General features: G+C 43.5%; 1 protein-coding gene across 1 annotated transcript in view; it reads left to right on the top strand.

Annotated features, from left to right (window-relative positions):
- Positions 1 to 1,115: 1,115 nt before the first annotated feature.
- The window catches only part of TAF3 (TATA-box binding protein associated factor 3), a 113,505-nt gene continuing 98,226 nt past the window's right edge, over positions 1,116 to 16,394 (top strand). Inside the window, exons 1-2 of the mRNA XM_052680969.1 lie at positions 1,116 to 1,386; positions 11,356 to 11,598. Of these exons, the coding sequence (XP_052536929.1) occupies positions 1,221 to 1,386; positions 11,356 to 11,598 (409 nt within the window). The 5' untranslated portion in view covers positions 1,116 to 1,220. The remainder of the gene's footprint in view (positions 1,387 to 11,355; positions 11,599 to 16,394) is intronic.

Here is a 16,394-nt window from a genome sequence, read left to right as displayed (position 1 = left end):
TAAGATTTGGAGGCCAGCATTCCTAAGAGCTTGTCAATGGAGTAAAAAGAGTGAGTAAAGAACACACGAATTGCAGGATGTTGCCATGGGTCCAGCTCCCTGCTCTGCAGCAGGCTTTGGATGGGACTGATCCAAAAGACTGGACTGTTGATTGACTAATCAGCACTCTACTGATCACCTAATAAATCAAGAAGCTAACTAGTCAACTAACCAACTTCTAATAAAACACCACTCTTACTTAGTTCTGTCCTCTTTCCAGTTACACACAATGACTGAATTACAGCATGGCAGTTGCATGACTGGCGTACATACACCCATTAGTGCATGACGTGTTGCTCCTCTCTGCCTGCTGCACCACTAAATAACCATCATTTCTGTTTCTGGATCCTCCAAATATCCATACGCACTTCTTCCAATTTTGCTCTCTGTTCCCAAAGATGGTGTTTTTAACATGGTTACCAAGGCAATCTTAGTCTTACGTGCAGTTATTCATATCCTTGCCTGCACAGAGGTACCCATGCAAGGTCCTACTCCTCAAAAGATCCCCAAACTCACCTTGAATTTATTTAGCTCATCCTGGGGCGTTTTGCTCACTTCCTACTGCAGGCTCTGGCACTGGAGGAAGTACTGAAATTGGAAAGGGGAGGAATGTAATCTAATAAATCAACTTTTTTTTTTTCTTCAAGGGAGTAATATCCTCTACCAGTCTAAAATCAGTTTTGTTTTCAAGTGCCTTAAATCAAGCTCCTTCCCCTGCCCTTGAGAAGCCTCTTTGCTATCAAAGGATTCTCTCCATCGGCTTCCTCTCAGATCCGCGTTCCTCACAGCACGGGAATGCTGCAGCTTGCACATAAGTGCGGGGAGTTGCTCTAAATTTAACGGGATGCAGCGTTAGCGACAGCTGTGCCTCGTGGTGCTCCGTGTAGCGAGTCTGCACGCGAGCAACGAGGAGGAGGAACACGGCGGCCTTACAGCGCACCTCCCAAGGAAGCCCCCTCCACAACCGCCCGCTCTGAGGACAGCTCAGCGCCCCGCCCCGCCCCGCCGTCCCCGCGGCGGCTCCGCTCGATGCGATCGGCGTTCGAGCGCCGTTGCCTGGCGCTGGGCGGGGCGAAGCGCGGCGCCAAGATGGCGGCGGCGGCGGCGGGCCCTGCGTGAGCCTCCCGCGGCCCTCCCGGCCCAGGGCGGGCGCGGGCGAAGCGGAGCCGAGCCCAGCCGGCATGTGCGAGACGTACTCGCGGTGGCTGCTGCGGGTGTCGGTGGCGCAGATCTGTCAGGCGTTGGGCTGGGATTCGGTGCAGGTTTCGGCCTGCGATCTCCTCACTGATGTGCTGCAGCGGTACCTGCAGGGATTGGGCCGGGGCTGCCACCGCTACTGCGAGCTCTGTGAGTGAGAGCGTGCGGGTGTAGGAGAGATACTTTGCAGGCGTTGGGATGTGGGGTGGGAGGCCGCAGGGCGATGATGGGGGCTATAGGGCTAGTAGCAGCACTGTGGGGTCACAGGAAAGGCAGCTCTGGGTTTAGAGGCTGTAGGGTGTTGGGAGCTGTGGGAATTAAAGCAGTTCTTTGGGGGTGTAGAAAGGGCAGCTCTTGGCTCAGAGGCTGTGGGGCACTGCTGAGGGCGGTTGGAAGGAAAGCAATGTGGGGGGCTGTAACAGTAGGCTTATGTGAGAGGCAGATGTGTGATTACAGAATCACAGAATGGCGAAGGTTGGAAGAGACCTCAAGGATCGTGGATCTCCAACCCCCTGCCACAGCCAGGGCCACCAACCTGCACATTTAATACTGGACCAGGCTGCCCAGGGCCCCATCCAATCTGGCCTTGAACAGTTCTAGGGACAGGGCATCCACAGCCTCTCTGGGCAGCCTGTTCCAGCACCTCTCAACTCTCTCTGTACAGAATTTCCCCCTAACATCCAACCTAAATCTTCCCTCCCTCAACTTAAAACCATTTCCCCTTGTCCTGCAGTTATCTACCCTTTCCAAGAGTTGATTCTCTTCCTATTTGTAGGCTCCCTTTAGGTATTGAAAGGCTGCAATGAGGTCATCCAGCAGCCTTCTTTTCTCCAGGCTGAACAAGCTCAACTCCCTCAGCCTGTCTTTGTAGGGGAGGTGCTCCAGTCCCCTGATCATTTTCATGGCTCTGCTCTGGACCCTCTCCAACAGCTCCCTGTCTTTCTTGTACTGGGGACTCCAGACTGGACACAGTACTCTGGATGGGGCCTTACAAGAGCAGAGTAGAGGGGAATGATTGGATGCTCAGGGGTGGTGCTGGGGGCTGTGGGACGGAATTCTGTACAGTGGTGTTGGGAGGTGTGAGAGTAGGAGCAATGCTTAAGAGCATAGGAGGAGCAGCTGTGAGTTTGGATGCTATAGGACAATGCTGGGGGCTATAAGAATCAGAGCATAAGGAGTGTTGAGAGCTGTAGGGCTAGGGGTAATTGTCTGGGGGCACAGGTAGAGGGTATGTGTGGTTGGAGGCTATAAGGTAGTAATGGGGGCCATGGGATGGGAAACTGTTAGGTAGTAATGAGGGCCACAGGATTAGGAGCAAAACTTTGGTCACAGGATGGGCAGTTGTGAGTTTGGAGGCTGTAGGGCAGTGCTGAGGGCTGTAGAGATAGGAACAGTACTTTGAAATCACAGTAAGGGCAGCTGTGGAGCTGGAAGCTGTGGGCCTGTTCTGAGGGCTGTGAGTAGGAAAGCCGTAGGGCAGTGTTGAGGGCTATGGGATAAGGAGCAATGCTTTAGAAGAGCAGCTATGGTATGGGGCAGTTCTAGGGGCCGTGGGGAGGAAAGCTGTAGGATGGTGTTTGGGTGTAAGAGGGTGTGAGAAATTTTATGGGGGCACAAAGGCAGGTATGCAGTTGGAGGCTGAGAGCTAGCAGTGGGAGATGTGAGGAGGAAGGTTTTAGGGCAGTATTGGGACTGTGGGAGTATGAGCAATATTTTGGGGGCATAGGAAAAGCAGATGTGCAATTGGAGGCCAAGAGGCAGTGCTTGGGGATGTGAGGAGGAAGACTGTAGGCCAGAGTTTTTGTGTATGGGAGTAGGAGTAATACTTTGGAGGTATTAAAAGGGCAGCTGTAGAGTGGAAGGCTGTAGGGGGCAGTGCTAGGGACTGTGGGCTAGAAGTGACACTTTGGGTCATAGAAGGGCTGACTGTGGGGTTGGAAGATGTGGGGCAGTGCTGAGGGTTGTGAATAGGAAAGCTGTAAGACAGCACTGGGGGCTGTACTTAGCAATGCTTAGGAGGGGCAGCTGCAAGGAGCCATGGAGAGGAAAGCATTCAGACAGTGTTTGGGACTATAGGTTTTATGGGCAATGCTTTGGGGGCATTAGAAGGGCAGCTGTGGGGTGAGAGGTTATAGGGCAGTGTTGGGGGACTGCTGGGCTAGGAACAGTACTTTGGGGCATAGAAAGGATGGCTGTGGGGTTGGAGGCTGTAGGGCAGTGCTGGGGGTTGGGGGATGGGAAGCTGTAGGAGAGTGATGGATCCATAGGGCTAGTAGAAGTACTTTAGGGTCACAGGAAGGGCAACTCTGTGTTTGGAGGCTGTGGGACAGTGCTGTGGGATATGGAGAGTAATGCTGTAGGGCAGTATTGGGAGCTATGAGTATAGAAGCAATAATTTGAGGGCGTAGGTGGATGTCCTGTGAGGTACTTCTGCATGTTGAGTGTCTGGGGAGTTGGTCTTTGGGCAACTGAGTGAGAGGTGAGGGGATGGAAGAAGTCAGGCTGTGGGCTAGTGGGAGATGGGCAAGGAGTTGGGACTACAGAACTGTAGATGTAGGGGTAATTAAGCTTTGAAGTAGCGAGGAGATGGGTCTGCTGCCTCCCTTTCTCTGTCTGCATTGTGTAGGGTTGGTGTGTGTGTGTGTACAGGAGAGGATATAGGGGTTTTGGTTTTGGGGAGAGGATGCATATGCAAAGAGAGCACAGGGATCTGTGTGAGTGGGGGGAGAGAGAAAGGAGCTTCAGGAGTCTGTGTGAGCATAAAGCAATATGTCTGTGTGGGGACGATTGAGAAAGAGGGCAACAAATATTGCCCTGGTAGTGGATAGAGGATGACGCTGTGAGTTACTTGGGGCTGACTGGGTCCCTGCAGAGCCCACAGAGAATGTTTATAGGGAGGCAGATAGCCCTGCAGAGCTTGGGAGTGCTGGAGGGTCTGCAAGGTGTGTGACAGGGAATGAGAACAGGGCAGGAAGGCTGCCTGTGCTTCAGGGTATGAGCGTGAAGCAGAGAGTGACAGTGTCCTGATGGGTGTGGGAGGGCTTGCTGAGGTGTCTCAGAGCTATGGAGCCCTAAGAGCAGGGCTGGGGTTGCTGCACTGCTTTGGAGGAGGGGATGTGTGGGAAGGATGACAGGTGGCAACTCTGATCTGGTCTCTGTGAACTGAACACTGTACTGGCACTTCTGCTTAACTTATGGGGATGTAAGAACCACAAAATGAGGGTGACACAAGCACATCTTCAGCAAGTTTGCAGGTGACACCAAGCTGAGCGGTGCAGTTGACAGCAGAGAAGGGAGAAATGCCATCCAAAGGGATGTGAACAGGCTCTAAAAGTAGGTAGGTGAGAAGATTCAACAGGACCAAGCACAAAGTGTTGCATTTGGGTCGGAGCAGTCCCAAGTATATTTGCAGACTGGGAGACAGAAAATACCCTCACAAGATGAGGCTCAGCTTTGTGAGGAGAGGAGCAGACTTGGCCTGAAAATGCTGTGCTTGTGGTCCCGCCATCTTCCGAAGGGGCAGAAGTTCTTATTGCATCAGTGATCCCCAGGATCCTGCAGTGATCTGAAGAGAAGTGATACCCAGCCCTGCCTTTCAGGCTTGGCTAACACTGCCACAGGTACTCAGTGTTTGTAGGTCTGGGAGGAAGAGATGCAGACGTGTGGTGAGCATACAGCTTGTGTCTTTCCTTGCTGAAGGGATTGGAAGTACACAGTGGGAGTTAGAAATGAGATACCCCTCTGTACTTCAGGTGCCCTAAAAAGGGGCAGAGAGAAAATATTTTTTTATTTTCTGTGAGTGGAGAAGGAAGAGATATCATAGTTCTGCTCTGTTTTGTTTTTTGCTTTTTTCTTCAATGGAGAAAGGGAATATGCTGTTTCCATGTCAGCAATATGGTATTTCCTTATTTACCTCTCTTAAAATGATACCTGTATTTATTACTCTAAAAGGTTTGTGAAAAGGCACCTCAATGCTCAGCTGGTGTCCCCCTGATTTTTCAGAACAGTTTCCTTTTGCACCTAAAATAAGAAGCTGTACAAACCCAGCTCTGGATTAATGAGTTGAATTTCACCATGGTTTTGCATAAGTAGAATTAATTAAATTTCAATTGTAGCATCTTCATTGTCAGCATGTTATCTCACAGTCCGACCAGTTGGGGTTGAGTTAGCAGGGCTGTCAGCTGGAGGGACATAATCTTTGTATTCAAAACTGAGTGGATTTACTCTGACGTAACTGAGGCACTGTGGTATTGCTTTGAAAAGCATGTCATCGCCGTTCACATATTTTCTCAGTTGCAAAAGAAAATGATGGCTTTCCCAGCTGTGTTAGATCTTTGTTCCAGCTGTTACATCCCATTAGGAGAGCCACATTCACGATTTTCATTACTTTTCTGCTGTTGTTTCTTTGTTTCATTTGCAGTAGCTGTATTTGATGGGAGTGAATAGAAGACAAAACAATTCGCAAAGCGGACTTGAGATGTGTTTGATGCTATGAAATGCTTCAGAATGCTGTGTTGGGGTGGAGGAGAGGGTGAACTTACAGGGGAGAAAGTGAGGGTTGGTTTGTTGAAGTAAACCGTGTTATGCTGTATGTGTTTGTGGAAAGCTCATGAGAGGAAATCTATTTGGTATGCAGTATGCTTCACACATGTTTTTGTGCTGAAATGTTTGAAAACCAGTGTTGGAGTATGTAATTAAGGTACTGGAACTACAAAACAAGTGGCATCGTGCTGTTTCTGAAGGCCAAGATGTCTATATTTTTGTTGTTTTAGGGGAGAGCTGCCCATAGTGTGCTGTGTCTTTGCACTCACGTTTCTCAAGGCTTTACAAGATGCAGAAGTGAGTTTGGGGATGCTGACAGTGAGCCGGCGTTTTCCTCCATGGGGAGAATGAACCTGGAATCAACCCAAATTGCACTGTAGATTTTTATTTTACTTTTTGAAACTTCACTCTTATCAGTATATAATAGTGATCTCTATAGCATTAGGATTGGAAGCTCAGTTTAAATGAGCTAATTCCCTGCACTGATTTTCTGTATGCTCTGGCCAGCATCTATTCAAGGCCTGTTACATTCTGTGACTTTTGTTCCAATAGGCGTACCTCTTGATGCCACATAACCCTGAGTTTTGATGGTTTTAAACCAATTAACTTCTTGCTGGCTAGCAATAAAGAAAGGCAACTTGATTTTTTTGCTCAGTGTTTGTAAACTTACCAGGAAAAGGAGCAGACTGAGCAGAAATAGCAAGAAGATGTTAACAGGGGCCTTTTTTTCCTAATGAAGTGCACTCAAATAAGGCATACGTGTATACACACTGTGCATGCTTCCAGCTGTCCCTGTGGCTGCTGGATGAAAGTAATGCGTTGTGTACTTGAGTTACTCTGGAGTTACTCCTCGATGCAGGTGCACATATTCAGTGCATGGTAGGGCTGTGTGACTTACTGGAGCACAGGGAATCTATGACAGAGCTGAGGAGCTAGACCAGATAATTTACTGCTTGAAAATTCTTCTCTACAAACATGAGGGTGAATGCTGAGCTATTTATAATAGGTTGCACACGTTGCATAGAAGTAACTCAGTATTTTTTCTCAGTGTATTTCTTTCAGAGCTGCAGTTGCACCCTGCTTAAAAAAAAAAAAAAGGCATGAAAACAGAAGCTTTCTGTTCTGTACTTGTTAATTTTTCACTGACTCCTATGGTCTTTGGGCCATGGACAGGGGAGTTGAAGGATGTGGGAGGACTGACAAAGGTTGTTCGTGCAGCAGGCAATGAAATTTAAGGAGAGAATGAGAGTTTCTCCCAGTGACATTCCCCAGCTCTGCAGTCTCTTTGGATAATGTGAATATTTGTCAGCTGGTGACGTGGAGCAGCAGTTGGACTCTGGACAGCTTCTCACTGGACACTTGTTGGTTTTTTGTTTTTCTTTTGTTTTTAATCCACTTCTGCATGCAGGTTCCTCTTTACTCGCTTACACAACAAGGTGCGTGGCCATTTCTGCAGCTTTGTGATAAAGGAGTTTGGGACTTAATTTAGCTCTACTGGTTACCATAGCTCTATCAATTTTAGAGCATCATTGCCTTTCAAGGAGATAGTATAACTTACAGCTTGTGAGGAGAAATATTCTCCACTGGTTTGAGATCAGCAGGAGAGTTGTAACTTGCTTTATGAAGCATTCAGCTGTCTTGCGTCTCTTCCCAATCCGAGAGAACGTGTGTCCTGGACGCATCCAAGGTCAGGCAGGACTCTGAGCACCTGACTGAGCTCTAGGTGTCCCTGATCATTGCACAAAGGTTGGACTTGGTGACCTTTAGAGGCCCCTTCTGACTCAAGCAATTCTATGATTCTGTGATATTTTTTTGAAGTGTTGTGATACAGGCAGCAGCGTGAGACTGGAACCCAAGACCTCCACAGCTGCAATTTGGCACTTGCTGTGCAACATTGGATTACTTATTTTACTGGAAGGTGCCAGCATATGAATTTTTAAACAGAGGGTAGCACAGATACCTGAAGAATATCAAAATAAGTTCAGTATACGTAAAATTATTACTTTTATTTTTCTTGTGAAACACCAGGAGAGTTGCATGTTTGTCAGCATTCTCTTTAATGTGTCTGGCTTCTGCTGTTTAAGTGAATTTCTATTGAACAAGATAGGGAAGAGAAATGTTAAACTATTAGAAGTATAAAGGCACAAGCTCAAGTTTTTTTCAAATTTTGATAAATCACCTGAAATTGCATTTAAAGCATTTTTTGCTGTATTTTTAGTTAATAAGTGTTTTGAAACCAAAATATTTTTTTTTGCTTGCTTTTCTCACTGAGGTGGTGTTTCTAGAAAAGGTGAACTGATCAGTGCTTTCATCACTGTGACGGTTGCAGCTTTTAAACGCTTTGAGTTTTCAGTCAGTTTTATCATAGAATGCCTTAAGTTGGAAGAGAATTCAAAGCCCCTCCAATTCCAACCCTTGCCATGGGATGGTTGCCCTGCTACCAGCTCAGGCTGCCCAGGGCACCATCCAGCCTGGCCCTGAGCACCTCCAGGGATGTAGCACCTACAGCTTCTCTGGGCAGCTGTGCTGGTGCCTCACCATCCTGAGTAAAGAATTTCTTCCTAACATCTAATCTAAATCTACCTGTTTCTTAGTTTAAAGTCATCACAATTAGATTGTATAAAAAACTTGGTCCTCCTCCTCCTTGTGAGCTCCCTCTGAGTACTGAGAGGTCCCAATGACGTGTTCCAGAGTCTTCACTTCTGAACAAGCCCAATGACTTGTCATCAACTCTTTGGGTCAGAGATATGGAAAAATAATCCTTGTATTTATTTTTTTTCGTAATGAAAAGCTAAGTTTATCTATTATGCTCATCTTCTAAGCTTGCTTTTTAATGCCATAATTGCTTAAATATTTACATACCTTAAACATTCGGTATATTTTCACTCCGTAAAACATTTCACATCATAGCTGATTGCTTCTCTACCACATACTCTCAATAACCACTTGTAGGAAGAAACCCTTTTTAGCATTTCTCACTTGCTTCTGATATCAGTACATCTTCAGGAGCTGCAGCACAAGAAGACTTTTTCCTATTGCATAGATAAACTGGTCTAAAACAGCCTAAGCATGTCAGTAGAGGTGACAAGAGGCTCTCATGGAGCAGGGCTCTCCAAAGACCCTTGTTCAGCCGCAGGAATGGGACAGATGTGTGTCTTGCAGTCTTGGGAACCTGGCTGTGTGTTTCGTTTTTCCTTCCGAGGCAGTGTGAACGTACTGGCCTTCCAGTACCTGAAGGGGCCTACAGGAAAGCTGAGGAGGGATTATGAGCGCATGTAGAGGCAGGACAAGGGCAAATGGTTTTCAACTGGAAAAGGGTCGATTTAGACTAAATATCAGGAAGAAACTGTTTACTGTGAGGGTGGTGAGACACTAGAACAGGTTGCCCAGCAAGGTTGTGGATGCCTCATCTCTGGAAGTGTTCAAGACCAAGCTGGATGGGGCTTTGAGCAACCTGGTCTAGAGAGAGGTATCCCTGCCTACAGCAGGGGGTTGGAGCTAGATGATATGAAAGGTCCCTTCCAACACAAATCTTTGTTAAGCACAGTGTGTCCTTATCTGTTGGTACGGTTTTGAGTCTGGGTGATGTCTGCTTTGGGAATGAGAGCTGAGGCTCCCCATGGGTCATCTCTGAGCACAGCACAGTCAGGAATTTCAAGAGCATCCAGGGAATAAATATGCTCTGCTTTGGGGCTTGTTAAAGAGTTTTCTTCAGGCTTTGCACTTGAATTAGCTGTGTAGCTTGACCCTAACAAGTGGTTCAGTAAGTTCAAAGGTATTGCATTGCATGGTGTGCAGAGTGACTAAAAATGACATACAAAATTTCTTGTCTGCGTCAACTAAGTTCAATTTTTTAATGGTAAAACACTTCTATCAAATGCACAATAACTATAGGGATCTCAAAACTGCCCTAGAATTGTGATGCTCTTAATTACATTTGTGTAAGCCTCTGGATTTATCTGTCCCTGGAGTCTGCAGGGGAAATAATTGGTACTTGTACTAAATATTGTACGAACACAAAGTAAGAGATGGTTCTCATCGCACGGAGTTCACACTCAATACAGACAAAAGAGGCAAGAGAATTAAAACACAAGCACCTTGCCCATAGTCACACAAGAGGCCTGTGTTACAGAGCTGAGAATCAAAGCCACGATCTGAGTATTACTCTTATCTTCACCGCAAGACTGAGAAGAGAAATTCTAGAACAAAATTCTTATTTCCTAAACGTACCTGGAGGCAGAAGTTGGCTGGGGGTTTGAATTCATCCAGTGATGTGAGAACCAGCCCGCTCGGCTGCTTTGGATTCAAGATAAATCAAGAGGAGATTAGGTTCAGAGAAAGAACAAAAGAGCATCCTTTCCACCCCCCTGCCCCGACCCAATTCTCTAGAGCTGAGCCTTCTGATTCTGAGTTCAGAATAGTGATTGTGTTCCTTCTGTAAGCCTGGGCTGATTTTGTGTTATTACTTTAGCAACCAAATTGCATCTTATCATTTAGGGTTATAATATCTTCATAAGCCATAGTGTTAATGATGTGGTATAATTTTATAGAGTAACGAGAAAAATAGATGTAGTTTAAGGCATCTGTTTGATAATGATGATGAGTTAGGAGACTCAAAGCAGTGCTGTAGGTCTGAAGCCAGGTGCCCCATTCTCCCTCTGGAGGTGTTTGGAGGAACTGATCTGCTTAGGGAAACTGAGGCACTTGGAGGACTTTTGTGCTGTATAATTTACATCTCTGTCCCCAGTTACATGTGTAGAATGAAGTTCCTAGTCTCTTAGACTGTCTTCTTCTGGGGAATGTGTAAAAGCAAGGTTCTGACTGCTTGGCCAGTAAGGCTTCATGGTACTTTTTTTAAGAAAAAGAAGGTTTTTGCTGCAGAGTTTAACTTGAATTGCGCCATAGGAAATTGGTCCCTAAAATCTAGACTAGAATATTCCCTCATCATCAGAACACTGTTGATATTACTGTGTTTCATCCAGGAGGTATATCTAGCTGGTAGGTATAGTGACTCATAGCTTATGAAGCCTGTAGCTTCCATCTGATGGAAAGATACTAGTAAAGAATTTTTGTTATCAAGAGATACACAAGATATCTTCTTTTTTTGTTCCCTATGAACTAGTTTCATTCAACAAATAGAATTATTAATTTTCTAAATTGAAAAATAATCTCTAGTCGGTTATGTGCTGGTAAAGGGACACTTTGAGCATTTTGAGGGCTTGTGTAGCTTATTTTAATGTATTTTATGAAATCGGTGTGCTTTGGGTGGTGCGTGTTGTTAATTTTCTGTTGCCAGGGACAGCTGCCTGTTAGCCTTCCTCGGTTTTCCTTGCTGTGCTGTTGACATACAGTTCTTTAAAATGGTAGGGATTGAAATAAAACATTTTTTAACAGAAATATGTTCTTAACTTAGAACTTTTTTGTAGCTCAGTGAGTGATAAACCTGACAGAGCTGTGGATCATTAATCTCCATTACTGGTACTGAGAGTAGGCAAACTGTAATCTCTGCAGGATAATTGTTTTTTTTTACCTGGATTTTTGAAAAAATGTCATTGTTATGTTGTTGTTTTGTTACAGATGGCCGCACAGATCCAATTTTGGATGACGTAGGGGATGCCTTTAAGCTCATGGGGGTTAATCTACATGAACTAGAAGATTATATACACAATATTGAACCTGTGACTTTCGCACATCAAATCCCTTCATTTCCCGTCAGCAAGAACAATGTCCTACAGTTTCCTCAACCTGGGAGTAAAGATGCAGAAGAAAGGAAAGAATACATCCCAGACTATCTGCCACCTATTGTTTCTTCTCAAGAAGGTGCGAAATTAATCATTTTGTTTTCAGTTTTGGTCCTCGCATGTTTGCATATTTGTGTACATCCTTGTGCTGTGTAGTCACTGCAAATTACACAGGCAAAGGTGATATTAAAACATGGTGTCAAAACGGGTGACAGTGCTGTGGCAGAAGCTAGTTTTTCACTATTATTTACTTGCTTCAGAGATGATCTGGTATCAAAATGTGCTACGTCAACACACATTTTTATAACATGCTTAAGTTCTAGGATGACAAGAAATATTCTTTACTGTACCTCGTATGTGAAAGCCTCCCTCTGCTGTACGTTGTGCAAGAGGTTGTAAATTTGGTAAAGGCAGAAGAAGGAGGGGTAGTGAGTCTGGCACAGCATTCTCAGCACCTGGCACTGGGTACTTCTGCTGAGCAAATGGAACAGGGAAAAAAAAAAAGAAGAAAAAGGAAAAAAAAAAAAAAAAAATGAAAAAAGCCAACCTGAAGTCATCTTCTAGTCTGATTTAAAATAAGATCTGTTTAAAGGCACAGTGCTTGCTTCTAATTTTCTTTACTGACATTGGCTGGCATTTCTGGTATTTTATCATTGCTATTCCAAGTGCTCTCCTTTCCTGTATGAAAGTTGCACAGAGGCAGGGGCTGAGGCTTGCTGAACAGTGAAACCAACTGTAGAAATGCAGCAAGCTGCAGTTAACCCAATGGTTTTAACAATGGCATTGAAAAAGGGAAGATTGTTGTTTTCCTTTTTTTTCTTTTAGCTACATGAAATTTGATTGCTAGCTAATAAGGTAAATGTTTAAGAAATGTAACCTCATCTAAATTTCTCTTCAAACAGTGAACGTCCTGCGTGTATGCTTTGGGAGGAAAAAAACACGAATAAGTTTGTGGTTTGCAAAAATGCCAGACAAAGAGGATTATACTTCCCTGAAAGAGTGAAACAAAATAACACAATTCCCCAGATATTTATTTCATTTAAAATTTTGGAGAGGACAGAATCGTGCTCTGTTGTCTCTTTCTTTTTGAAGAAGTTAGATCTCAAAGGCTGAAATACGTACAGAAATTCTGCCTAGTGTAACAACGAATAAATGATGTTACCTTCCCAGTAAGGTGAAATCCATTACTGTGCTGCTATAAACGTTGGATGGGGCGATTTTTCAATGATTAGAAAGTATAGTAGTAAGTATATCTTCAGTCTTTCTTATAGGGTATTCAGGTAGCGTTTCTGTGTGCTTCAGTTTAAGAGAAACTGCAGTTGGAAACAGCTATCTGCTTGTGAATGAATGTCAGATACAGTGCTTGCAGTGTGTGCAGTTGTCCAGAAAAATGTTCTATTTCCAGTAACAACTGGAAGACTTGCTCAAGGTGGCAAGTGTTTCCTGACACTTTGTAGACTTGACTTCTCTATTGTCTTTAATTGCACAGAGTAAGTAGTTACTGAAGTGCTTTTGGTCTATAAAATCTCTTACCTTCATATTACCCGGGAAGTGAAAGCGTTCAGTGCAGAAACATTTTCTTCAATTGATAAGAAGATACTGGTAGCTCTTCCTTATGAAGGTTGTTGAAAGTATCGTTCAAAACCTAGCAATGAACTCTTGAGCTGGAAAGAAAAGGCAAAATGTAAATAATGTGTATGGATATTAGAGCAGCATCAATAAGAGGAAGGCATAGAAGACGACTCTGGAAAGTGAAAAGGGATTTTGGCTGTGCTGTTTGGCTACTTTCTTGATACTCTCGAGTCTGATTTTTTTCAGGAGGTAAACAAACACCGTTCTGTCAGAGCAGTCCCACTCCTTTGATGTGTAACAGGCTCCCCGACAGCACTGCCTTTTGGGTTTTTTTACTTGGAAAATCAAACTTGAAAAACACGCAGGAAAGATCAAATCCTAAAGAGCTCAAAGCATCTGTAGAAGAATATCAGAACGTAGGGGAGGGAGAGGTGAGAGAATTACAGACTCAGTCTGGCTCTACGTGACTTGTGAAAAGGGAGTAAAAATTGAAACGAGGACAGTTGTACTTTTTTTCTTGTATGTAACTTTTTATACTCTCTCTCTTGCGAGTTAGATCCAGGAGTTAGATTTTAGCAGTCCTTATAAATAATGTATGAATCCTTTTAACACCCGAAGCAAGAAGATATTATTTCCAAAGTTGGATGAGAACCAGGAAAACTTCTAACGCCTGAGGCTAGTGTATCAGAGGACCCATAGACACAACTTCACAAAAAAGAATACTTTTTTAAAATAGCAATTTAAAGCGAGCACTAAATATGACAACTGAATATAGGGTTTTTTTATAGCTGAGTTAAAATACTTAGAATTGAGAACATTTTAATCTTGAGGAAATGTTTGCTGAAAATACTATTTGTAATTTTGTGCTCGATGTGCTTTTGTTCGGGTTTTATTTTTTTCTTTAAGGGGAGAAGGTAGATCAAGAGACTGCCGTAGGTGTTTTGTTGCACTGGAAGAAGAAGGTTTACTTTTGCAGGTTTGAGAGATGCATTGTAGAAATTCTGAAAAGTTGCAAAAACTTTTAATAGTTTGCAGATCTTTGTAGGTTAAACAAAACTGATGGCTGATGTTAGGCAGTTCACAATACTTGACTTGCTTTGAATGTGTAATAATTAGCCAGTAACAAAGGAAGGCTTCGTGTGTGTTGTGATGTGCAATGTGAATCTTTCAGTCCCATAAAATAGGAAAAATAGCTACGTCCCATTTGGTACTAAAGCCTTGAGCTCAGCTCATTCGATGAATATTTACTTACTGCTAATGATTGAGATATTTCTGGTGCTGATACAGTTAACAGTGATGTGACTGATGGTCTGAAGGAAGGAATAAAAGTTTATTAGGTGAAGTGGTATCTTTTAATTTTATCAGCTGATCCAATTAAAAGTATTATCTCTAGTTCAACGTGACTTCATAGGTAATTCCAGATCAGTGCTTGAGCAGTAAAAAGATTTTTTTTTAATTGTTCATTGAGATAAAAGTCAGCGTTCAGTATTCACCGTGACCAGTAGGTGCTGCTAACCTCCTTCTCAACGCTCCATGTGTGTTTGCTGGCTGCTGATTTCCACTCCTCTAGAACTGGTGCTTTCGTATTTGCAGTACACAGTCTACCCAGCAGTTTTTAAGATATCTGAGTTATCACTGTGCTGTTATCGAGTTTTTGGCAAAGTTCTGTCCAGCCTGAGCAAAACCTTTTCCTTCATATATACACTTAATAGTGAGAAATGCTGAAACAGCGCTCTGAATGATTTCTGAAGTTGAGGGGGAAGGGGATGACAGCACCATCTGTAATTTGTATCAGTTCATGGCTAGGAGTTCTGTTCCAAGAAAGCACCTAGCACTTTCTTGACTAAAACTGGAAGTGCCTCATTTCAGTAGGTTGCACTAAGTAAATGATCTGGTGCTCATCCGAAAGCTGGCACTGCAAGGATCTGCATATGAAATTACATGTTTTGTAAAACAATCTGATTCAGTATTGCCATAGCAAATGCTGGTTTTTAGCAGTATTTTTACAAAGGCCGCTGAAGGAATAATTTTATGCCAATGTATCACGATGTTCACTGTCTCCCTATTTTTAATTAGTCTCCTTTTTGTGTTTTTTGGAGTTATTTTAGCACTGTTGTCAGTAAAATGTCATGGTAAACTTGTAAGACAGATTAAAGAAGGAGAAAAAAATAAATTAGTTGCAAAACATGATGGTCATGCTTTATTTCTTGCTCTTTAATGTAGAAGAACATAGTTTTGCAATAATACATCAACTTCATAGAATTTATTGATTTCATTTGAAGCAAAACAGTACTGAGTTGAAACTAGGCCAATTGAGAAAGCCCAGCTACTTTTCCATAGCTAATAATAATCATTATTACATTTATTCTGTGATACTGTGTGAAGCCCTGGCTCCTGACGTTCTCAGAACACATATCATTCTCCGTTAACTAAACAAAGCCAAGTGTATCTGCTACATGTGCAATGGTAACCTTAATTTTAAGCTTCCTGGAAACAATTTCTACCTGTATTTGATGCATTGCCGGATTTATAATAATATATATTTCTTTAAATAACCACTTTCTCATCTTTCTGGGTTTGTCCTTCCCTGCTTCTGTGGCTGGGAGGCTAAAGAGAACACGTTGCTTTTGTGCTTGTGATAATTCACATTAGACCTTAATTCCTCTCTTGCCTTGTGATTGTATTGGGGTATATCAGAAGGATATGAGGGAAGGAACAGGAGTCTCTTCCCAATGTTTGAGGTGTTTTTCAGGGAGAAGTGGGTGGTTTCTAGGGAGTTAAACAATCTTTTTAATCCTTGCTTTCTTTTTCTGTCATCTGCTTCATATCTCTTTGCTTCCCACTCATAGAGGTTCAACTCCTTTTCCTTGGAGATCATTTGGAAACAAATGTAATTTGTACTGGGAATTATGTTTTGTGGTCTTTCATTCTTGATAACGTGCACTGGCATTGTATTTCTGGTCATTGGAATCAGGACCAGTTCTTGGCACAATGTACAAATTCAGATTTATTTATAACCTTTTCTGTCAAAGCATTTTCTTTCCCCGGCAGATCAAAGCATAAAATTGTTGATCTCCTTAACAGTCCTGCTTTTTCCCCCTCTTTGCTGTTGATGTGATATTGGAACCCATTACCCACCAGAGCCTAGTGCTTGCAGCCACCTGGTAGCATTGAAACCTGGCTGTCCGATTACAGAACATCTCCAGTTGTTCACATAACGTTGGTTGGTAAAAATCCCCTTTGAATTGATGAGAACGAGTGGGATGAAGCAAAGTTGGTGATGAAAATTAACATTTTTGCATC

Source organism: Tympanuchus pallidicinctus, unplaced genomic scaffold, assembly GCF_026119805.1.
Source record: "Tympanuchus pallidicinctus isolate F22 unplaced genomic scaffold, pur_lepc_1.0 scaffold19, whole genome shotgun sequence".
NCBI classification, from domain to species: domain Eukaryota; kingdom Metazoa; phylum Chordata; class Aves; order Galliformes; family Phasianidae; genus Tympanuchus; species Tympanuchus pallidicinctus.
Note: the sequence above shows the minus strand (reverse complement) of the source record. Positions and strands in the feature narration are given on the sequence as shown.